Source organism: Rissa tridactyla, chromosome 5 (assembly GCF_028500815.1).
Source record: "Rissa tridactyla isolate bRisTri1 chromosome 5, bRisTri1.patW.cur.20221130, whole genome shotgun sequence".
In the NCBI taxonomy this organism is placed as follows: Eukaryota; Metazoa; Chordata; class Aves; order Charadriiformes; family Laridae; genus Rissa; species Rissa tridactyla.
Window position 1 is genome coordinate 57,496,426 of NC_071470.1, and position 24,482 is coordinate 57,520,907.

The window sequence follows — 24,482 nt, forward strand, 5'->3', positions numbered from 1 at the left end:
TATGCTGACCTGCCCGGTCTCGCTCACGCAGAAACCCTGGACCGCAGACAGATTTAAGGGATATGCAAGCTGCTCTGCTTCTACTCCTTTACAAGCATGCGTCAGCAGCCAGCCCTGCCTGTATCAGGCAGGGCTTTTTGCTCCAGGTTTAGCAAAAGAAAGTTTGTTCACAGCTGGATCAGTAATTGCTTGAAGGAACACTAAACTTCATCAGGAAAGCTCAGAGTGGTAGGTGAAGCAGCTTGTTAGAGGGCGGGTTGCTTCTCTGTTCCTTCACAGCCATGGAAAGAGGCTTGGCCATCAAGAAAATATCCCTCCCTCTTGGCTCAGAGGTCTTGCACTCTTTTTTGATGTTATCAATCAGCAGGAGCAAGCCTGCCAAGTCTCATACGTGGAGCAGAGGAGGTCTTTCCCCATGATTAGCAAAGAGAGACCCTGCCCGAGACACAGTGCTTTCTAGCACCTTGTCACTTGGCTTTTTTAGACCTCTCCTGTTCCTTCTACTTGCCCTTATAATGCTGTGAAGTAAGTACTAGCAGCTGTTTCTCTGTGATTTAGAGAATTATTAAAACAGGGTTTTTTTCCAAATTTTGGTTTTTTGTGGTTTTTTTTTTTTTTTTTTTAAAAAAACCCCTATACTGTTTTCTCCATCCTGCTCTGTTTGCTTCCTGAACATGTCAATTGATTTTTTTTTTTTTTCCCCTGCACTTATTTAAGGGCTTTGGCCTGGCAGGGTACCAGCAACTGGCAGCCTGGCTCCTTGTATGAATGATGAAAAGGAGTAAATATTTCTCAGAGCTATTCAAAATATCCAAGGAAGGTGGGTGCCTTCCTCTCCTTATTTAACTCTTAAAGGAGTCACTGGACCTCTGAAAAAGAGGACGTCTTGCTAGTACACCCTGAGAAGTGAACCCATTACAGATGGTCAGTGGAAAATGAGCTGCACTTAAGATCTGTTTCAGTACAGAAAGGTAAAGATGGAGAAACTGCGTACCCACCTGCACCTTCTCCGGGATAACCAGCTGCTTGGTATCGACTCTGGGAGGGGAATGGCCTTGCCCAGGAGTTGATGCAGTGATGGGTCCAGCAGGCCCCTGAGGCGGTTGAGGGCAGGGGGTGTTAATTGGGTACAAATAGGCCAAGGGGAAGGCAGGAAAGAGCAAGATTATGTTACTGGCTGAGCTTCATGGCAGCATCACTTTTCACAGCCATTTGCATGCTTGCTGGGGCCTGAATAATTTTTTGTCGAGAATCATTTCAGTGCTGAATGTACCAGTAGTGGTTGCAGTTCTGGACTTTTAAGTGGCAAATTTTTTCTATACACATCTTTCTGACACAAGCTAATTGATAACTGAGAGATGACATTTTATATATATATTTCTATCCATTTGTTTTTATCAGTTTTAACTCAAGCAGAATCAATTACTTCACAACAATCTTAATATGCCCAAGAGAAGAGAGCTCCTAAAAGCTTGCGAAAAAGTTTCCAGGTAGTCGTTAGCTCCAGGAGGGAGCAGCCAGACAAAGGTGATGCCAGTGAGAGCTTGCGGCTGCACAGTTTAGGTGTTGGCACTTGGAAAACTCAGTCAAGCTGTAACCTGCATGGACAAAAATAATCAGGATATTTATTAGTTCTTGAGCATTCTGTCTTGGTATAAGCACATGCAAAAACCTGCATCTTGGTTGGTGTGACAGGAGCTGTGTCCATCTTTGATCTCACAGAAAAACTAAAGCAGCTTGAGCACAACCATACCAGCAGACTGACCTCTCCGAGGAGGTTTGTGTACAGTATTTTCCTGAATGCTACGGTTCGTGTGTGTGTGTGTATATATATTTGTATGCATGCATGCATATATATATATGTATCTATGCATGTATTTATATGTACGTGCATACAGACACATATTTACAAGCATATATATGGAGCATCCAAGCTCCAAGTTTTGAGCAAGAATCCAAACCCACTGCATTTTTCCACTGCAGCCAGGAGAGGAGAATGCCCTATGAGTACTCCGTCTGGAAATTAGCAGAAGACAACAGAAGAGACGATAATTAGTAACCAAGGGAAGACAGAAAGACTCTGCTTGCAGGAACACGACTTAAATGTTTTGGCATTCCCTTGTTTTCTTTTAATACTTATTTGGGTGCAGTTGTTACTACTTGCTGGAACATGAATGCTCTGCCAGCCCCTCATTTTGTTTAGTTCTTTTTGTTTCTACACAATTGTATGTTGTTATTATAAATGAACCACTCGGTGAAGCTGTGTGGGATGACGATATAAAAAGCGACTTCCGTTGCATTTTTTTGACTTTTGTAGAATCTTTGTCACCAATGGGTAGGGATTAGCAAGTTTAGTAGGTCCGCAAAGCAGAGTTTGATGTCAGTAATGGCCTTTAAGTGTTTAATTAAAAGCGCAATTTAAAAAAAAAAAAATAGAGAGGGAGAAGCAGCAGGCATTTCACACACAACCCTGCGTGTGCTTTGGCATGTCACAAAGTGATGAGGGAGGTATTGGGATGGGGGGGAACGCCAGAGGAAAGTCGTGTCCCGTGAGTGCAGCAGGATGCGAAGGCTGTAGGACACTGGCTACCTGAGGGGTGGCTTTAGAGGGACCGCGGTACTGAAATATACCTGAAAAATAGCAGGGAGGCAGTAAACGGACTGCATGGGAAAGGCACGGACAAGTAGCTGCAGCAGCAGCCGGAGCGCAGCGGCTGTCACCGTGCCAGCAAGGACACTACCCCAGACAGGCGCACCACAGGCAGAGCGCTTGCGGCGGCTTGGCTAACACCAGAGTACCACCGCGGGGGGGAACAAGCAGGAATTGTCCAGAACATATTTTGTGCTTGTTTCTCAGCGGGACAGCTGCAGCAGAACCACCTTCCCTCCCCTACCTAGAGGGGAAGAAAGGAGAAATCTGGAAGGAACACAAGGCCAAGAGCGACCGCAGCAGCCCGGGGCCGGGCGTGCGGCCTGGCACAGCGGACGCTGGGCACCATAAACTGCAAGCACCTCATCTGGGAAAGGGAGCAAAGCTATTTTTACCCCCCCAAGAGCCTAAACCAGAGCTAGATAAGATTACCGGGCATTTGCGGAGATTACCAAGAGTTAAGAGTAGAGGTCAAAGCCCCGCGGTGCTCATTCTCATTCTCTCTCTGAGCCTGGAGTGGCTGCATTTTTGAGGTGAAGGAAGGGGAAAGGAGAAACAATGGGGAGTGTTTTGTTTCTCTGAAATATTTGGGGATTTAGAAAACCCAAACATTAAAATAATGCTTTGAAGAGATTACAGCCGCTGCCCAATGTTTTATTTTTCAAAAAAGGCCCTTGGTTCAAGGAGCGTCCTGCAAAAATGTGTCGTCTTAGACCAGGGTGCTTGAAAATATACCATTTTGCAATAATTATTATGCTCCATCTTTTCTGAACAAACTGGACTTATGGTAAAAGGGACCTTCACATTTTCTAGCTTGTGCTGTTCCTCGTGATGCTGCCTGCACACATCTTTGTTTCTCAGCAGTTCAGGTTATTTTTCACCTTCGGTATTACAGAAAGGGGAGAACTGGTGGTTTTCAGCATTATTTCTTTGGATCCTAGGGTGCCTGTGGACTTGCCTAAGAAATAGTTTCAACTTCTGGCTAATACATAGATCCCTGCAGCTTTTCCAGAGCGAGGAAAGGCGCCGAGGTTTGCAGCAAAGCTTCTTCCTTCCTTCCTTCCTTTTGTGGACGCCCGTAGCCCGTGCTGCCTGTCCAGAAAAGATGACTGAACGGACTTGACTTTGGAGGGAAAAAAAAGACATATTAAGAATAGGAAGAGCAAGGTGTTGGTGTTTTTTTGTTTTTTTTTTTTTTATTGCACTCTGTAAGAAAACGGAACATGTGGCAAAGGCCCTGATTTTTGCGTGAATGTGAATACTGACCGACACAACCTGCGCTAGATTTCAAACTACAGATTGGCACAACGCAGCACATGCCTTCTCCAACCCGCACACACTAGAACAATTTTTTTTTTTTTTTTGCACCAACACTAAGAACTTTATAACTATGCAAAATCAGCACCAATGGTTGGATTAATATTTTAATAATTACACACTTTTTACATTATGAAAATAAATCATAAATAGTGTAAAAATAATTCTGAAGATCAACTTCTCACAAGCAAGAAACAAAACCCGAAGTACAAAACTGAAAGAAAACAAAACAGTATTCAACTGAAAAACAAGGAGAAATTTTAATAATAAAAACAAAAGCATGCTGTTTGATTGGGTTCAATTAAGTCAGGACCAGAAGCCACAAGAAAGTGGTAATTAATAACAAATTAAAATGAGTGATTAAAACCTTGCCATTCTTTACACTACTCATCAAAAGAGGTCTCGTGACATATTTACAGTGCTAAGACACTCAAAATATTTCTAGTATTGATAATATGATACTGACCCATGTGTTTCCCCCCCCCCAAGCATTGTAATCCTTGCCAAATTACTTTCTTTGTATTTTTATCTCTTCTACTGCATTTATGAGACCATTTGCAATACAAAAATAACGGCACATATAGATGAACTTAAAAAAGTAAAAAATACAAATAAAAATATATAATATTTTCCAAAGGAAAAAAGTCAGATACATACATCTTAGTAACATTTTTAAAGTTGTGTGATATTTTCCCAAACATGTACAATAATATAAGAATATCCACATATATGTTAACAATATGTAAAACATTCTTCCACCAACCCAACTCTTCATAATACTTCAGAGAAGTGTGCAAGTACCAATGGTATCTGGGAAATTCATACAATTTCTTTTTTAAATAGAAACAAGTAAAACACTAACGGTCCCAGGTTAAGTTAAGGCCCCCTGTTTTCCAAAGAAAATTCAATTTCCAAGCAGCATTGATAATTGGATGCATTTAAAAACAAATGAAACAAAAACCACACTCCAAATCCTTTTTTTAAAATAGAAACTCCGCTTGTTTTGCGGAGTATCTTTTTCAAATTCTGTCAGAAATGATGGTGGCAGGCACTTGTTTCTAACAGCATTTAATGAATCCAACCACCATATAAAGTATTTCAATAACAGAGGGTGCAAGAAAATCTTCATTTGTACATTACAGCAACATTCAGATCTATAATAGCAAGTTGCAGAAAGGAAAAAAAAAAAAAATCAATAGCAGGTGTTAGTTTTAATTCTGGTCACTGAACTTGACTAATTTTTTTGCAATGATTAAAAATTAGACTTACTTTTGACCACTGTCTTTGCAGATATTAGTGTTTTGTGTGACTCTCTAGTGTGAGAATTTAGGTCTCTCATTAGGTAAAATACAGAGACTTAAAAATGTAATTTAAGACGGTCAAGCAGCAGAGATCAGGAAATTTGAAAGGAAACGTCAACTTCTGCGTGCCTTGAACATCTTCCTCCCATTCAGTAGAGTGGGAGTGTCTCTGTAGTTTGTACTCACCGAAGTGGTCCTGATTTAGGCAAAACCCCACCGTTGAGGCTGATAATATTCCCCGTGTCGCTAAGCACGGGCCCTGGGTCCTTCCTTCCGCGTGTCGCAAAGCGCTTTGCGAGGGAAGGATGCGTCCCTCTCCCCGTTTCCCTTCATTGCTGGAGAAAGGGAGGCACAGCCCAGTGAAGAGCCTTCCATGGCTGAGCCCAGGTTTACAACCCCGGTTCTGCGGCGGTCAGTGGGACAACTCTCTCTCTAAACCCTGACGGGATCCAGGCTGCGAACCACATCTCCTGACGCGGCCCCCAGCCTCAGGCAGCACCACCTTCCCACAAGGACCAGAGGTCTGCTCCTCTCATTTGGGGTTGCATCGTCTCTTCTGCTGGCGTAACTGAGTAACCGATGCTCACCTGCGCTCTTCCTCGAGCCTAACGCTCAGCGGGGCCAATGCTAACTTTCCGCACTGTACATCAATCTTAAGAATTATCCCTTTTTAAACTCTATACTTTACACATTTGTAGGTATGTGGATTTGACCATTCTGAAACTCATTCATACTACTTACACGGTAGACTAAAAGAATAGTTTTAAACAGCTTTAAATAGTTTTTTAAACAGCTGGATGAAGAGTGTCATTCTGCCTTGCTACACTATCAGAACGTGACATCAAAATCAGCAATAAATAAAAATATAAATCAAAAAAATACATTGTATCATTTTTCCATGAATTAATGTTTCATGCTTTACCTCAGGAAAAAATAAAAAGGTGTCCAAAGCATCCTGAAAGAAAGATTCCCCATAGCTAATCTATGAATATGAAGACAAGGACCACGTATGTCAGACATATTCCATACAGTGCTTAAAAGACTTGCTGCTTCTGTAGCAGGACTTCTGCACGACGCGGTTATAATACACTGGAGTAACAGATGATTACAAAACTTGGTATGAAACAATACTGAAAACTCTCAAAGAAACAAGAATAAATCATACCTGGAAAAGTCAGGGATATAGAAACTGCATAGACTAATACCACTACACATTTCCAACAACTGAAAAGACTGGTAGAGGAACTACTTTTCCTGTCACAAACTAAACAAAACAGATCATACCTATCTGGAGGAATGCTACTGAAAGATACAACACCACGCAGGTGGTTCAAACTGTAGCTTTGCCATCAAAAGAAAAAAGATATACTAGCACCAAAAATAGTTGGTTTTTTAAACAAAAGAAACATGTTGCAAGTCTTCACAGGGTGCTTTTCTTGATGAAATATTAAACCCAATTCTTTTCTTTCTTGTACTGAACATGCAACTTTTCTAGACACTGCTAGATTTTATTTCAAGTCAATCCTTGAGAAGCAAATATTAATGTCAAATCCATGTATGTAGTTTCGCCTGTCAAATTAAACTGTTTATCTGCTGTTCACCCACGGTCATTGAAAAGGAACGAAGCTTTAATGCTATCGAACAATACAGAAGCTTTAAAAAGTTGTTAAATTATTTGGAAAAAAAAATAATCCTACCTGCCGGGAGTTAAATAAAGAAATTACAAGACAGAAAAGAACGTGAATAAAGGTGCTTAAGTGTTTCCTCAGCAGGGTCTCAGTGTCAGGGAGTTAAGGGAAAACTGAGTTTTGACTAACGCATAACAGTAGTGCCTACAATTATGTCCTGAATGAAGACATCATGAACAAAGGTTCTGCCACCTTTGTAAATGCATATAGAAACGGGTGCTATGAGGACATTTTAAAAGCATAGATATACGAGTTTTAAAAACATGAAAGAGCTAATGACAGCATGCGTTTAATAGCTCTTTATCTTGTTGCTATTACTTAAATGAGTTGTGTTTGTGGACACTCTCGATATGGATTTGCTAAAACATCTAGCCAGATAATAAACATCCTAATTTATTTTGCATTTGAACACTCCGAGGGACATTTAAGAAATATTTCATCTTACTGCATGATTGCCAGTATTTGATATTTTATAAAAACAGTCAACTTCTAGTCTTCACATCTCTAATATACCTAGCCAAATGTGCCAAGTCAGGACATAGGCATAAAAGACGCTTTTCTGTTAGGTGGGCAGGTTGCTCCTCAGCCTGTTGGTTTTTGAGATAGTGCTTCTTAAACAAGCAGACTAAAACTGGCAAGTCGGAGGGCTTACATGGTGCTCCTCTTGTCCCCTTTTCTGGAAAGTCCCTCATTCACATTACTGCTGTAGCACTCTGATTATGAACACTTTATATTCAGTCTATGCCATGTGAAGGCTTTTACTATTGTAATCATGATTACTCAAATAGATCGATACTCGCATCTCTGAAAATTTAAGCAAAGAAAAACATTTTTCCTCAGATCTGTGAACACTTGTTTATTTCTTACTATTGGAAAGATGGAATTGAGTAGTAAATATATATATATATTCAGTATATATCTCTATATAGTGTTGGAATTGTGTTTTTATTCGTAAGGTACTACTAGGTGGAGGCCACTAAATTGCTTTTTAGTCTTAAAAATCTATGGAAAATTTTCCCTCATGAAAAGCTTTTTTTGTCTCTGATATGCCAAAATGACAGTAAAGATTTAGCAAAGTGAAAGATGGCATTACAGTGGCATTTCCATCGATCTAGGATTGTGAAGCAATACGAAAAGTGCAACCACAGCAGGTCCCCATCTTCACACGATTTAGAACTGATGGAGCAAGGAAAAATGTGCATTCCAGGAAGGGCAAGGTGCCCGCATATGGATGGAGACAGGCTGTCTTCCTCAACTTTAGTTTTGGTCTACGTATGAAAGACAACTCTCAGAAAAGTAACTAAAAAAGTTTGTGATCATCCTGCTATACACCAGGAACGGAAGTGATATAAAAAGAATTTCCATCTGCCAAATATGGCACCATTTCTCATAAACTAGTCTCTCAAACTAACTACAGTGCACCATATGAAGACTCAAAACTGGAAAAAAAATACCTCGTGGCAAAAACTACAAATGTGCACAAATTTAAGTATTTCTAGCAATAAAAAAAGTGGAGAAGCAAAACTTTGCCAGTGTTTCTCTAGAAAGCTACTCATCTGAACAGAAATGGAGGAATATCAACACCTTTAACAGTGTAATGCGATGGCAAGTGTGCAGTGGTAATCACACAGACTTGTTTCTCTCCAATGTTTTTTGAGTAATAACGTCCACTAAGTTCACTGTAACAGCAGAAAAAGAGCAAGATGAATAAATCAGCCTGTGAAACACAAAAATAAAATTTTCTTTTTTAGACTTAAAGGCTTAAAGACTCTGAAATAGAAACTGTTAATACTGAAACAAGCTGAACACGTGGCTTGAAGTATTTTCTTCAATGCCATCATCACAAATGTTGAGTATATTATTGAAAGGCATCCTTTATGGCAACAGTTATGGGAAAAGGAAACAAAATTAACCACAGCTTCCAAAATTCTGCACAGAAGTTCAGCTAGTTTTGTGTAATTTAAACTGAATCACATGAAAACCACACCATGGTACAGACGTCCCTGGTCAGTTCCATTATCCTCCTCCTCTGGAGGATGTTCCGATTCATCCCTGCCTCAAGAATGCTTTTTCCTCCAGCAGTCCCAACATACAACATGCAGAGCACATACTCTGTCCATCCTTGAGTAAGGTTGAGAAGCTTCTGGTCTCAGGCGGTGTCTGCCATCAAATGATCTCTGCAGCACCTCTGTAACCTTTTCAAACAACCCACAGAGAAGTCTGGTTTCTTCTTCAAACTTCTTTCCTTCTCGATTAAGGACTCGACAGGGCCTATCGTGAATGTCTTCACGACCGTGAGCAGTGCAAGGCAAACCGGTGCTGATTAACAGGCGGGACCCTCTTTGATCAAAGGGGCCAGGCGACTCGCAAGACTGGAAGCCATCCACCTGCAGCTGGAACGCTATCCCCCAAAAATTCAAGGCCTCTTTCTATCCTCCTCTGGTTTATCTCTTTTTAGCAATAAGCCATGGTGTGACTCCCTTGAGATGACAAAAGGAAACGATTCAGAAGCTGGAATCAAAGGTCACCGTGAGCAGCCATTTAGCACATGACGTGATCACACAACAAGCAGGTTTGGCACACAAACTCATGCTTTTAGTCCATACAAGCAGATACGGTGGCATGAAACAGTGAAGTGTTTAAGATGGACATGGAAGCCAAGTCAGTAAACTCCAACGACAGCTGGTACAGTACATTTCATAGCGTTTTGCTCTTATTTGGTCACAATTTGTTGTAAACTAGTTCATGGCACTCATTGTCCATGCAGGTCCACAAGCCAAAATATAAGAATTTACAGAAATAATCAGATTTCTATTATTGATCGTTGTATCAAGATCTCTCTCATTTGAGAGAGAATCTTTGCAGGTTTACCCTGCAGTTATATATCATCTAACTGCAGATGTAAGTGAAAAAAGGATGTACACATGGACTATTGCAAACAAGTAGAAGCAGCTACATGTAAACATATCTCAGACTTGTAAAATAAATTTTTCAGTTTTCAACTATAAATACAAAAAGTGGAGCACTATATACACAACTTCATGCTTGTAAGGTTAGATTCATCACTGCAGAGACAAAAAGAGGTACAGATTAATCAAATTAGTAAATCAATATTTCAGATTTCTATTCCAAATACATAGATACGGCAGAGTTGCAAATACAGACAGTTATTTCCCCAGCACCAGCTATTCTTCAGAGATAAATGCATCCAGGAGGTCACTTATGCTTTATGTTTTCTAATGTATTATACGCCAGTATCCCTCCACGTACATTATTCTGAATACTATGCTTTTAAATCTAGCACTGTCTAGGTTAAGTCTTCACTAAAATAATGTTGCCGGTTAAAATTAGCATACAACATAATAACCGGGAGAATGTATTGAAGAATAGAAAGGTAAGGGAAAGACAAGGGCAGGATGCACTGGTCTTCTAGATATCCCAGAAAAATAATATCATGATAGATCAATATAAATACTTGATAAAAATGCCACATCCGTGAGCTTTTATAAAGAATGGGAAGCAGTGATCACGTGCAGAAACCAAAGGATGTATGACTTTTCATATGAAAGAGAAAAGTCTTGGACTTTCCAGAAATCTAACGCCAACTGTTACTACGACACTGCTTCAATGAGTTATTACTTCTACATATATTACAGCCTCGTCACACCAGCTACTGTCATGGAGAGGTCTTATTTTGTGTCGCTGCATATATCTGCCTAACAGGCTCTGAAGTATATCCTGATACTGTCCAGTATGGCTGTGACAGGCTTCTCTGTGTGCCAAGGACATACTGCCCCTGGAAAGAAAAAGCTCTGCCCATCTTACCTTTTGCCAACAGCCAGGCATTGGTAATCCATCGGGACCCTGTTTCAATGGGGAAGCGGAGGGGAAAGACATAGTTAAGTTTGACAGGATAGGTATTCCATCAATATCTGTTAGAACAGCTGAAGCAGCTCTGACTTTTTATCTAATAAGTAGCAATCAGTGCCTAACTTATCTCCTCTCTCGGCCTCAGGGTTAAGGAAAAGCCAAAGGAGAGGTTTACAACGTGCGCTTTTCTGCCATAAAGATCTGTTTTTTCCTAAATCATTAGAACACCTTCATCAGTTTCTTACTGCCATTAAAGCTCAGGCTGCATATTATTTAAAATATAATCTGTTATTCACAACAATCTGTAGCTGAACGTACAAGATCAATGAGCAAAAAAATATTATCACTTTTATCTGGAGGGTATTGTGTTTTATGGGGCCCTAGTATAAAGTTAACCCAACGATAAGATGGCAACACTCAAATTTGAGTAGGATCTTTTCGGTTCACTTTCATTTTTAGCTTTTGAATGAAGCAGCAAAAGCTTAAGGCCTGAACATACCTCAAGTAGCACAGTGGAAGAAAACATCAGTGGTGGGAGCAGGGCAGTACAGCAGCACTGACTATTTCATCACTTGGATAATACAGCTATCTAATTTCTTACATTAGTGGGAGTCACTCCGTTTCTTTTCTGTCACCACCCTACTTTCACGTATTTCCAGGCATCCAGTAAGATCACAGACAACTTTTCACCAGTCATAATGGTTTTCATGGAACTAATTCCAATTTACGTGGCTATACAGGGCTTAGCCAAAGAGTTATATGCTCACAATTAGGAGCACATATCATGTTACTAGACTATATATGAGAAGAAAAAAAGATCAGGCCTTGGCATTTTTTAGAATATAGAATAACGATGCTTATTATGTGAATTTACATGTGAAGATAGCGGTTAATGAGAATTTTTGAATGTAATCTGATGGGAATGGCTTGCTGCCTCAAGCTACAAACAGTGCTGTTTGCTTAGCAGCTTATTCTAGTAATGACCTACGAACGGAATATTTTTTCATCCATCAGTGATTGTTAGTGAATCTCCAGATATAAATGATAATACAGAGAAACATTTTTAAATTACAAAGGCATGCTTGATTATCCCCAACAAAATATGAGATATGGTTACCATTAATTGGAAGCAAACAAAATGGACTATGGAATAATCTTAATGGGCTACGTATTTAAGATTAAAATCCATTGAATTCAAATTAGAAGTGCTATAGTTGAAATAAAATCTACTTAATTTAACATTCATCTTAGAGAACCGTGCTTAACCACCAAACAATATCAGAACATGCAGATCAAATTTTACTGCGAACAATTAAAAAGAAAATCTTCCTTCTATCTTTAGGAAATGTGTTATGTACTGTTCCTTTTCTTTTTTTTTTAATTTATTTTTTAAATGGAGAAAAATTTAAACTTACTTTGCCATTAAGTAAAAATCACTGTTGCCAGATTGGTACAAGGGAGAGGGTCAACAAGTAGCATTTTAGTATAGGTGGGAACTTGAATTCATGCTAACATAGGGTGGGGAGTGTCGTGTGTATTCCAGGAAGGTAAGTTCCAAGGGTAAGACCATTAAATTGAAGACGTTAAATAACAAAGACAGTGAGGGTTTGGGCTGCAGACCGTTATCTTCTTACAAACCTCAGGTAAGCTTTTCATTTCCAGATCTGTTTGAATACCATTTGATGAACAGACCAGACACCCAAAATATTACTTGTGTAAGGTCTGGGAGATCAGGCTCCAGCTTGGCTTACTGGAAACCTATGACTTTATTTTTAGAAATAATATTTACATCATTCTGTACATGACTCATTTTGGCCAAATCCTGAAAACATGCACCCAATACTGCATGGATTGTCCAGGGTGCAGATTAGCTCTGGGACAGGCTAGCGTGAAGAACTGAGCCAGTGCAGACAGAAGGCATCAGACTTGATTAGAAGTGGACATTGTGCTGGATTTCTACAAAGACTTGCGTTCAGGGTGAGTAAGGCAATAGGTATTTTTGTGAGGAAAATAACAAACAAACGATTCTCAGGGAAAATGTAGGAAGGACACAAACTTATAAATTGCCATGTGATGTGGGAGCAAACTGCTGAGAGTTAGGTTTGAGGTGTCAACAAAAACGTGTGTTCTCTCATTGCGGTTATGATCACTGAAGCAGCTGGTTTGTTCATGCACATGCACGTGTTACGTGAATAATGTAAAGTCAGCTCAAAACCCCATTACTTTACATTGAGAATGGCTGACTACAAACAAAGGAACCGCATGCAGGGTTGGTAGGAAAGAGAAATACTGTACCAATTGGCAAGGGGCATCCAGCCCATCCAGGCCAGGCTGGCCTGGCTCCCCTTTTTCCCCCTTAATTCCACGGAATCCCTGTTTGTAAAGATTAACTTGCAATGTTACTGTCAAGGAAATGCCTTCAGTATTGACTTAGCTGGAGTGAACAAATAACAGTGGAGAGGCAAGAGGAAGAAGCTGACCGCCATGGTGTGATTTCAACCTGTGGGGCACTGACTTTGGCACATCTCGAATTCAGTTCCTTTCAACATGCTCGGCAGAAAATAATGAAAAAAAAGACCAACAAACGCCACAAATTTAGCTTGAAGGTCTTAAGTCTGGTGCTTTAAACCAAATTAGGAGGTTGACAAACAAAGTCTGCTCCAGAATTTGCCAGAACTTGAGATAAGGCTGCATTAACAAAGGGCAAAGGTGACACAGTAGCTGGTGCTTGTTCCTTTCCTCTCATTTCTTATTCCATCAGTCTACAGCAGGATGATCAATAGTCCAATACACAAGTGAGACGTACCAACGGGCAAGGTGCATCTAATCCAGGAGCACCCTGTTCTCCTTTCTCCCCTTTAGGCCCCTTTTTGCCTTTCTTTCCCTTTTCCCCCTGTGGATACAATGGTTTGGATAAAACAAGTTTCATTCTTTTGGAAAAAAAAATGAAGAAAGATTGGTTTAAAAGTTTGGGTTTTTCTTTTTTAAGCCAATGGAGAGCTGAAAGGACACTTACCACTGTGTTCTGGTTTGGATGGTGCATTATGTGGAAAAATAAATTATATGATCACAAGCAAGAACTGCAATCATTCAGTATTAGTTTGTGTTGGTATTTCATATCAGTATTATGAATATTTTGAATCCTAGAACAGGGCTTGAAATCACTGATTTCTTGAGACAGAGGCAAATCTGCAAATCCCCCCAATCCTCAGTCCAAAATACGAGGTCTCCTACTGTTCTAAGGGACAGTACTGAAGTGCACACACTCCCTAAGCTGAATTTGTCAGCTTGCCTAGAAGATTTGTCACTAGTCAGGTGTAACTTTGCGAGAGCAGAGTACACCAGCATAGTCTCTCTAAAAAAAGACCTGTGGCACAGATGCTTCACAGGGATGGCTGGTCTCTGGCTGAATTCTATCAACTTGCATGGTGTCATGTCAAGGGTGAACTTGGCCTGGTACATCCTTTGCTGAACTGACCCTTTGCACTCTGGTAAGAGACTGGGACAAAGCCCATTCTCAGTGATGTCCACAGAAACCCACAGACATCACTGAGGGTGCACTCTGTTTCAAACCCTGTTACAGGAATCAAAACATCCAAACTGCTTGATGGAGAGGTGCTTTCAATGGTTTCATAATGTCTTGGTATCGTAAAGTAATCAGAAGTGATAGTTAGATTCTTTGTTTAAATATTACAACACTTAAATGTTCTCTCTACTGCAGGCAATGTTTCACCTACTTATTTTACCAAAATTCAGTCCTTTGATGTCACACTGAGTTTTCTTTTTAAATGTAAAACTCCCAATGCTTTAGTTACTCATGGAAATGAGTTGACTCCCCTCAACAAAGCGACCTGCAAAGATGACCTCACCTTCAAGCAGTATAAGATGTTTAGGGAATTCATTTTATAATTGGTTTCACACCAGTTGATCACAATGGTAAATGAGTTTCAGGTTTGCTCTCAATTTCACAAAAATCAAAAAAGGTTCTGTTAAAAAAAATGAAACAAATTGGACTAGGATTGTAAAAAATGGGATAGGAAGGATGAGTAAATCAGGAATATCACAAAGAAATGGGAAAAATAGTCATAGGAAAATTAGTATGACATTGGAGAACCAGCAAGCGAGGTTGTGGCTATTGGGAGGATTTAATTTGTGAGGAAAAGGGTAAAAAAGACAGAGGAATTGCAAGGAATGAAGGTAGAAGGAGAAGGAAGGAATGCCCCTTTGGAAAGACAGACGGATTTTGCTGAAGCATAGTAAATAGACATTCAACTAGTTCCACACCAGTACAGAAAGACTTAATCCATTAACAAGAGAGAAAAAGCATTTTTACACAACTAAAAAATAATCAGCTACATCATATTTAAAAAAGGAAGGAAAGCACATTATTCATTTAATATCATAGCATACTTGACACATTCGAATGAAAAAAATCTTTTCCATGAACAAAACACTGCATTCATGACACGATAGGAGCAAAAGTTTCTTGTCTATCTTTTCTGTGTGCCAAAAAGACTCAGGATAATATTACGGAAAACATCAACCCAACATTACCCTTTACCAAATTATAAGACTGTGATGTAAAAAAATCCCCACAGGTCCGGATATGTAAGTTGATTAAGTTTTCATCTTAAACCTACAAACCTGACAGCACAGCACAGAAGACCAACAGTTTCCAGGGTCAAATCTCATGTTATTTGTGCTCAATGTAACACCCATTTATTTGCTGTGAGTGTATGCAAGCAGAGAGCATGGACATACTCCAAAATTTTCTGTTACGAGTCAGCAGATAATTCTTTAAACTTCCAGTTTTGCAGGGCAAACCTATGAGCTTATTCAAACCATTGCAGCAGTCATCTGTAGAGAACAGTCTGGATTTTACTACTTTTTCCGTGGACTGAGTTCTTGTCTCTTAATCTTTACTTCCTTACACTGAACTAGGGAGATCCACAGGAGATATGGAGAATCTACATCTGATGAAAATTTTTTTTTAAAAAAATCCTTCCTGCCCTTCCTAAGTGCCTAGAAAAATACAAATTTGGGGCACTTCTGTAACACCATTATGACTGGAACAATCTCCAGTCCTCACATGCACAGATTTTCATCAATGCAGAGTGTAGCGGGAAACGGATGATGCCTTTCCAGCCACTGTTGTGACACATCATACTCCTCTGTCAATATTTATAACAAGAGACACAACTGCACATTTGCGATCAGGGCCCTCCTTCCTTCCCTCTCCCCACAACGCAGTATCTACCTTTTGTAAAAGGTTATTCCTTTTTAAAAGGATTTTTTTCCATTCATACAACTTGAAAATACAAAATAAATTGTACAAACCTTTTTTGTGCTGCATGCTCCTGGACTATAATTCTATATAAATAATTACAGCTAGAACACCTTTGAAAAGTATTTTTTTACAGCCAAGTTAAGCAGACATTCTAATGCAAACACTGACTTGCTTTCACTGTAGCAGAACTACTGACAGGCTAAAATAAAAATCATCAGTCTAGGACTCATTTCAAATTGAAGAAGCAAAGATTTATTCCTTGCCTATCATAGCATTTCTGTGAAAAAAACAAGTGTCACTGGTTCTCCACAGATTGTTAGTAATGATATATATTTTTGCAATACAATTTGAATTAAGTTTCTTAACTAGAAACTCACTAATCTCAGCTTGGGTGATGTGAGTCTAACAGCCAATACTGTAAGGAATATTTAAAAACCAAGAAATCAGAAGCTGTACCCTCAGCCTGTAAGCTGGTTTCTCTCTATTGAAATGGGTGCTGTTACACCAATTTGGTCATAGACAATTAGTAACTTACATAAGGAAAAACATCAGAACTGAGAAAATTTTTTATAATTAAAGCTTCTATTAATTGCATTTCTTTGTGTCTTTTGAGAGTCAGCCTTCCATTTGGAAAAGGAATTATTGATGCAACCAGGGTGGTTTTAGTGAAACCAGTTTATTTGCAAGATTTAAGTGTTCCCTCATTTCTGGAAAAAATGTGTCAAAACTGTGCAACACAAGTCTCTTTTCATAGAGGTCTCAACTGTATCTTCCCTGATTTTTCACTGAGAAAGACCTTCCTTTGCCTTCCAATTTCCTTTGAGCATTCTGAGAAATTTTAAGGCAGAGATTCCATCTCCATTTTCACTCTACAGACTTCCTGGCAATCCTCTTAGTCTGAAAGCCCATAAGATAACATGGTTTCTGAAATATCTATCAGACTTGCTAAGTACTTTATCCCATGAATTCTCCTCCGGAAACAGATCTTGCCTTTTTCTGAATTTTTAGGGGGATGGAGGGCTAGAATTCCTAGGAGATGTGTCCTGTAGCCCAAGAGAACAAGGCTACATGGGCAGCCTGAATTGCAACTGAACTCCAAAAAGGGCCTAACTGTGCCTTGTGGCCACACACAATTCCCACACACAACTTTCTTGCCCTCTTGCAACTGGAGGTCCTGTGTTTGAGCTATTTAGTCAGTCTCTGGGAATAATGAACTAATAGCCAAAAGCAGAATGCTGGACTCTAGGGCGTTAAGATAGTTTTACATCCCGAGTGCAAGAATCTCAGCTGTTCCATTTTCACATGATATCATATCTATATATAAACCTGTCTTCCAGAGATCTTCTGGGTCTCTGGTGGCTGTATTTTGTCTGCCCATTTCTAGCTGCACATGGAAACACAAATTCAGAAGGTCTGGTTGGAAGGGACTTCTGGAGCTCACCTAGTCTAACCTTCCATCCTGAGCAGAATGATTACTGACCCTAGATCAGGTCAGGCAAGACCAGGTTGACTCACCTCTCTGGGAATACTGTCACAGTGACATGCTGCCCTCCTAGCGAACAAGGTTTTCCTAATGGCCCCTCTGAACCTCCCAGGAGCAGCTTGTGGTCTTGTGGTGTTTTCCCATTTGCCACTATGCAGAATAGTTTTGCTCCATCATCTTTGCATCTCCCCTTCAAGTAGTTTGGCCTCCTCTTTGTCAGACTAAGTTAAGTCCACCTTCAACCTATTCTATCAGGCCCCAGGCCCCTGCCAGCTTGGTAGCCCTCTGCTTCTCCAATTTCTCAAGATTCTCTTGAACTGGGAGGCTCCAAATACTATCTGCAGTATTCAAGCGGCCTCACCAGGACTGATTAGAGAGGGAAAAATCTTCTGGACACAACCCTTCTAATGTAACCCAGTATGAGAACATACTGTTAAGCTCATTCGATTTGGCATCTACTGTAACTCCCACTTAGCACAGGCTGGCCACTTTGCCAGTCACCTATCAGAGCTGGCAGTTATCAGTTACGCCTTTCCACTGATAACTGTTCTCAAAAAGAAAAGCTGTTTGCTTGTGACAGACAGATCTGAGGTCTTTGACAGCAAGCAAGAGCTCACCATTCATTGTGATTACTCTGCCAGGTCAGACACTGCCTTTATAATATTCATAGAGCACCTGCTTAAGCAACAGTTGTTCTGCAAACTCAGCACCTTACTGCTGATCTCTGAGCTCAAAAGGAGCAATATAACAAGGGACAGGAGGGAAGAATACATTTCGTAGTACCCTTATCAGAGCATTCTTGGGAAGTGTTTTGCCTGACAGAAAAGGAGATGAACTGATGTCGACATTTTAACCCTGCTTCTTGTTTAAGATACAGTGATGGGAAGTGGACCCTGTACACATCAGCTAGGCAAAAATAGTTGTCTTAACTAAAAAAATCACCTGCTCTGTGTATGAACTTTTATATTATGTGTCTTGGTGTGGTGCTAATTCAGCAGTTTTAGGAACCGGGCTCTGTGTTGGTTAGAAATAGGGACGGTTTGCTCATGAGCTTTCTCTGCACGCATTTAGTCCTAAATTGCTTTTTACTAAACATATTTCCAAGTCACTGTGTCTGGACAGTGAAAATGAAGTTAGGCTGTTTCTGTTAACTTCACTGTCTAGTTGGTTTACCAGAACGGTAGAGTATATGATTTAATTTCAATCCCCAAGTATCAAAGTACTTAATTGTAAGTAAGACATTGCCAAACAAAAATTTTAACATTTCCTGTCCTTATGCATTTGGTGTGGGACAGGTAGTATGTACAGGCATGGTTCAACAGTTATGCTGCAAATACTGCCAAGGAACTGAGGTCTTCAGTATAAAATTATTACCACAATGACACATTTCAGTGGTCTGCATTAAAAATTCCAGGTTGGCAAGGATTTTCAACAAATGTTAAGATGGATTGGAGAAAAAGCCTAAAACCAACGTGTGCTTTAGGACATACTGATATTACTAGTTCTGTGCATAAATTTTAGTGGGTTTTCATTATTTTGCCTATTATCTGTGACCTGCCTTTTGGCACACAGTAAAAACAAAGCTGTTATAACGGGACAATTTATAGCATAAAGACAGCAGAACTGACTAGGCTGAGGAATCAAGCAACAGTTAATAACATTGTGGTCACCTTTTCTCCCTTTTCTCCTATATCACCCTTTTCTCCTCGAGGACCAGGGAAACCCTATAAAAACAAAATGGACAAAGACAGGTCGACTTTTATTCACGTGCAGGTTAAGCTTTCAAATACTCTTGGAAAACATCAAAAAAGATGATTTCACTACATGCTTTGCATGTATATGCGTGTTAGGTGTGCACACATGCATGCACGGAAGAGCATGTGAGACAAGTAAGTCACAATGTTTGGTAGAGTCATTTTGCCAGCAATGGAAATTAATATCACTAAAAATGGCAATAGTTCATGCTATGTAGCATATGTATGTTCTGGAAAAGACTGCTCCAAGTTAGGGATTTCAATGTAGGGCTAGAGGAAAAGTCTTTCAGTAAGTCTTTTTAGCATGCCAAAGAAAGAGTCTATATTTTGAAATGTATCACTTACAGGTTATGGGATTATTCTCTTTAATTAGGATAAATTTACTTAACCAAATGTTAGTGACTCGTCGTTCTTCTACGACTGAGACAAGTCTATTTTCTTACCAAGTGCAATTTTTCAGCCTATTGACTTCCAAAGGCCCAGCTACTTGTATTACTAAGCACTATCTGTGGTGGGGTCTGTCGATAAGGGGCTGTATATTGCATAGTCTTTGTCCTCTTTATCACAGAGAAAGAGCAAATGCAACATTTAGCACACTCTCTGTATGTACTGCATGCACACTAAATGGAAACAAAGGTGTTACACGCAGTAAGCTACTTCTTGAAAGACGCTTACCTACCATTAAGAGTGCATTGGTCATACATATTACTTACATCAAGGCCAGGCTCGCCATCTTTGCCCTGCCAAAGAACCATATAAACTACATTAGCGTCCCTAAGCTGTGATGCCAACGGCTACCTTGATGCCCGACTTCTGTGCTGCCTTTATACAGCGGTACCCCACGCTGCTAAGGCTGTACACACAGCGTTGCCGTTAGTGAAGGGCATTTCTGTCAGTGTTTAACATTTCCAGGAACTGATAACTTGACTGTAAAATCTTGCTTGACTGTAAAATTTTGTTTGTACGCAGATTCCAGGAGCAAGCTAAAAATACATAAAAGCCTATCCTTTTTCACTTTTAGTTCACAGGAAGGGGAAACAGAAATTGGATTTTTTAAATTTAACTCACAGAAGTGACCCTCAGATAAACATGCACTGCAAGCAAAGTTAACACTCTGCGGAGTCTGAAAACTGTCTCTAGTCATTGAGTCCTGATCCAAGTAAATGGATCCAATTAAACCATGAGTCTGTATTTCAGCTTAAATTAATTAATCAAATAGATTAGACTGGAGAGGGTATGGAAACACTGCAAGTCTCTTGCAGAGGCTGGTTGTGCCTGGCCAAGCACATTTACACGGCTTTTCTTGTGTTGAAGTACAGAACAGACATGTGTATATGTGCACACCTGACCCAGTCATCAGCAAAGTAAACAGAGTAAGTCAACTGATTTTATTGGGACCATCCTCGTTAGGCCAAAGGAAATTCTAACTCATATTTTAGAGATGGATAATATAATTTAAATGGTTGATTTAAACCATACCATCTCCACCTATGAATGAACAATAATGAACTTCTCAAATGGCTTCTGAGCACCCGGCACAGAAATGAAAACAAAACTGGTCTCTGAAGTGTCAAACAAAACAAAAATATAATGGTGAATGCACGGAAATCCAAGCAACTTACTGACATTAAGAAAATCACAGCTTTCCACAGTTCATCCTGAACTCCTGCCACTCTCGCATGGTCCCCAGACAGCTGATGGCCACAGCTTGCAGAAACAAGAGCACTCGCATTCTGGATTTCCTCTCTCTTGCTGGTTCATGTCAGGTCTGTTTCATTACTTTTGCATGACTGCATGCATGGGTAGGAATCTAAGTCTGCGATACAGACCAGTGACCTTGCACTATCAGGGATTATTATCTTTCTTTGCCTTTTCTAACTAATTGTATTGCTAGGTGAAAAGCAGTCATAAAGCACACAAAGTTTAATCAAGGAGTGATGAAAAGCGCAATGTGTACAAACTGTGTAACTTACAGGCAAGCCGTATGGTCCTCTGGGTCCAGGTTCACCCACAGTTCCCTTTTCACCCTAAGAAAACATTACAGAACAAGCAAACAAAAACATTGTCTATCTTAGAAGTGATCTCTACCAAATGCTTTAGGTTAAAGTTTATGCGTTCCTAAATCTTTTGAGTGAAAAATATTTATTTTTATTAAATGATTAAGGGGGCAAAGAGAAGATGTGTATTACTTTCTAAGCAAAATGACTTTTCAAGCATGTGATATTACATTTGTTTTTAAATCCATTAGTAACTGAAAATATTTTTCAAGCTGAACTTGCACCGATTTCAATTTTAAGCTTGTAACAGCTGCAACATCATACAGCAAAAAAACGATGTTGTAATGAAAACGGCGGACATACCGCATCAAGCTCCATCACAGCAGCTGAGATGCGGCTCAGCAACAAGCAAAAATAATGTGTCAGTCAAAGCTTGCATTTAAGCAGGCAATGCTATTAACAGTGACATTGTGAAGATTATCCCATGCACTGTACTGTGTTGCTAACTGCTCTACTGGATTCTAGATTAGTGATGTAAATACCCTGGTTTATTAAATCAAATCTGTATTAATGTGCAAGACAAACAATATCATAGAATCATAGAATACCAGGTTGGAAGGGACCTCAAGGATCATCTGGTCCAACCTTTCTTGGCAAAAGCAGGGTCTAGACAAGATGGCCCAGCACCCTGTCCAGCTGAATATTAAAAGTGTGCAATGTTGGGGAATCCACCACTTCCCTGGGGACATTATTCCAATGGTTGATTGTTCTCCTTGTGAAAAATTTTCCTCTTGTGTTCAATTGGAACTTGTACCCATTATGCTTTGTCTTTTCCATGTGACTCCTTGTAAAAAGGGAGCCTCCACCTTCTTTGTAGCCACCCTTTAAATACTGGAACGTGGTGATAAGGTCTCCCCTAAGTCTTCTTTTCTCAAGGCTGAACAAACCCATTTCTCTCAGCTTTTCCCCGTATGGCAGGCTTCCCAGTCCTTCGACCATCTTTGTGGCCCTCCTCTGGACCCTCTCCAGCCTGTCCAAGATTAGTACAGAGATTACTCCAGAAGTTTGATCTCATTCTGCACTAAAATCCACAGAAAAATTATCAGTTTCCAGAGGGATGCTACCAAAATCATTTTGCAAGCTTAATATAGAGCAAACTTCCCCAAATGAAATGAAATTTTAAGACGACAAATTTCAGTAGTAATCATCTTTGCTCTCCAATTGTTCTTCATCAAGATTGATACGGAGTTAAACTTCCTGAGGCAGGCAATGTTAGCCCATGTAACTTCAAGCACAGCCTCTGTGAGCTTGTTATGGAGGCAGGGCTGGTCAGGAGTTGCAGGCAGCAGTCTTGTTTCAGACTGTGGTGCTCTTTCTTCTGAATGAAATCCAGCAGAAAAGCCATACGCTCTTGAGAGAGCTAAACTGCTCAAAGTGTTGATGAGATTAAAAAAAATGTCCCGACCACCTCCAGTTTTCAAAGCTCCTACTCTGGATTTGTTATGTAGAGTTATTTGGATCCTTTCTTCACCTCCTTTCCTTTAACATAATCTAATGCAAGGCTTTATGCAAGGCTCCTGGCATACAGAAGTGCTGTGTTTCATCCTAGCAATTGCTGCACTTAAGGCTTTTGAGATAATTCTGTGTACAAGATCCTCTAAAAATCTGGGTTATTTACTACTCACTATTAATTCATTAGTCTATTATTAAAAGCGCAAGACAGAGATGCATATGCGTGCCTAATTAATAGGCCAAGTCCCTTAGCAACACCTCTGAAAATGGGCTGCTAAGTCTCAATTTTATTGACTGGTTAATACAAAAAGCAGGCATCAGAATAAACCGAGTCCGAACGTGTTGTTGAATAATCACAGCAGTAAGGGGTCTGTCAGAGTAACTGACATTTCATCAATTTTAGATACTTATATTTTTACATAAGTGGACGCTGTCTATGCTCACTTTAGTCTTGGGATGATTAGATGTGTAATGTGTGATCTTTCTGGATTCTACAAATCTCCAGCCATTTCTGAGCAGTGTTCAGGCTGCATGCCCTTGCAGAACAATAGGAGCTATTGGGAAGTAACAGCTGATTTTCAAAACAGTAAATCCTTGCAGTTTTAAAACTTTCTGCTGAGAAGAAACTAATGCACTAACCTATGTATATAACAGATACAAAACTGTTTGATCAATACTTGAAATAGGTCAAGACTAGTTAAGTATCTTTTTTTAAAACCTTCAACAGCAAAGATGACTGTACAAAGTCCTCTCAAGATAGGCCTATAATGTTGCTAAACATATGGTAGACATAGAGATACTGAATGTATCAGTCTAGGATATAATCTCATCTCTTATGTAAGAATATATTTAGAGAAATGTATCTCACAATTTTTTGCCTCCAATACAAAGCACATGCTAAAATGTGTTTGGAATATCAGATGAGGTCCTGAATGTTTATGGATTATGTAAGATTGATGGACTGTCAGGGGCATACTGCCCTCAGCCATCATGATAAAGCATTTCCTGCAGGGAAACAGACATTTGAAAACTTTAGGAAAGTTTTTAATATCTTTTGTAAGACAATTCATCAGTGCCCAAAGAAGAGAAACCATTGCCTTTGTTTTTGCCTCCTATTTCACTTCAGTCTCCTGAATATGAACTACCATTTGCACAAATGAAGCTGCATAATTGGTGTCTCCATTAAGATTGAAATGGAGATTTCACAACATTGCCATGGTGACAAACATTTTAACCAAAATTAAAGAGAATGCACTTTCCCTCCCAGTGCAGAAATTGCGTAGTGATGACAGTGTTGCACAGGCTACACATCTGAGAGTCAAAACCAAGTTCAAAACCAGGTCTTTGCCATCAAGGCAAGAGTTTCAGAAAATTAGCATTTCATTAATTTTGTCTTTCAGGTTCTTTTAGGTGGACAAGAAAAATTGGATACACATTTTGTCTATCATTACCCATCAGGCTTACATGTCCCCTTTCACTAGTAGTAGTTGAAGATGTTTATCTGTTTACCAATGTTCTCCATTTTCTCTCAAGACAATACATGAGATTAATAGGTACACAGCCAGATTCAGAGGCCTATCATAATCAACTCCTCCGTTTAGTGAAGATGGTTTCAGTAAAAGC

The 24,482-nt window shown here is 39.7% G+C and overlaps 1 protein-coding gene across 1 annotated transcript in view; it reads right to left on the reverse strand.

The window, feature by feature from the left end:
• Nucleotides 1-4,041: 4,041 nt before the first annotated feature.
• COL25A1 (collagen type XXV alpha 1 chain) overlaps nucleotides 4,042-24,482 on the reverse strand; it is a 133,694-nt gene continuing 113,253 nt past the window's right edge. The window contains exons 31-36 of the mRNA XM_054203160.1: nucleotides 21,324-21,377; nucleotides 20,064-20,090; nucleotides 19,267-19,320; nucleotides 13,633-13,719; nucleotides 10,782-10,820; nucleotides 4,042-10,021 (exon numbers count right to left, since the gene is read on the reverse strand). Of these exons, the coding sequence (XP_054059135.1) occupies nucleotides 10,019-10,021; nucleotides 10,782-10,820; nucleotides 13,633-13,719; nucleotides 19,267-19,320; nucleotides 20,064-20,090; nucleotides 21,324-21,377 (264 nt within the window). The 3' untranslated portion in view covers nucleotides 4,042-10,018. The remainder of the gene's footprint in view (nucleotides 10,022-10,781; nucleotides 10,821-13,632; nucleotides 13,720-19,266; nucleotides 19,321-20,063; nucleotides 20,091-21,323; nucleotides 21,378-24,482) is intronic.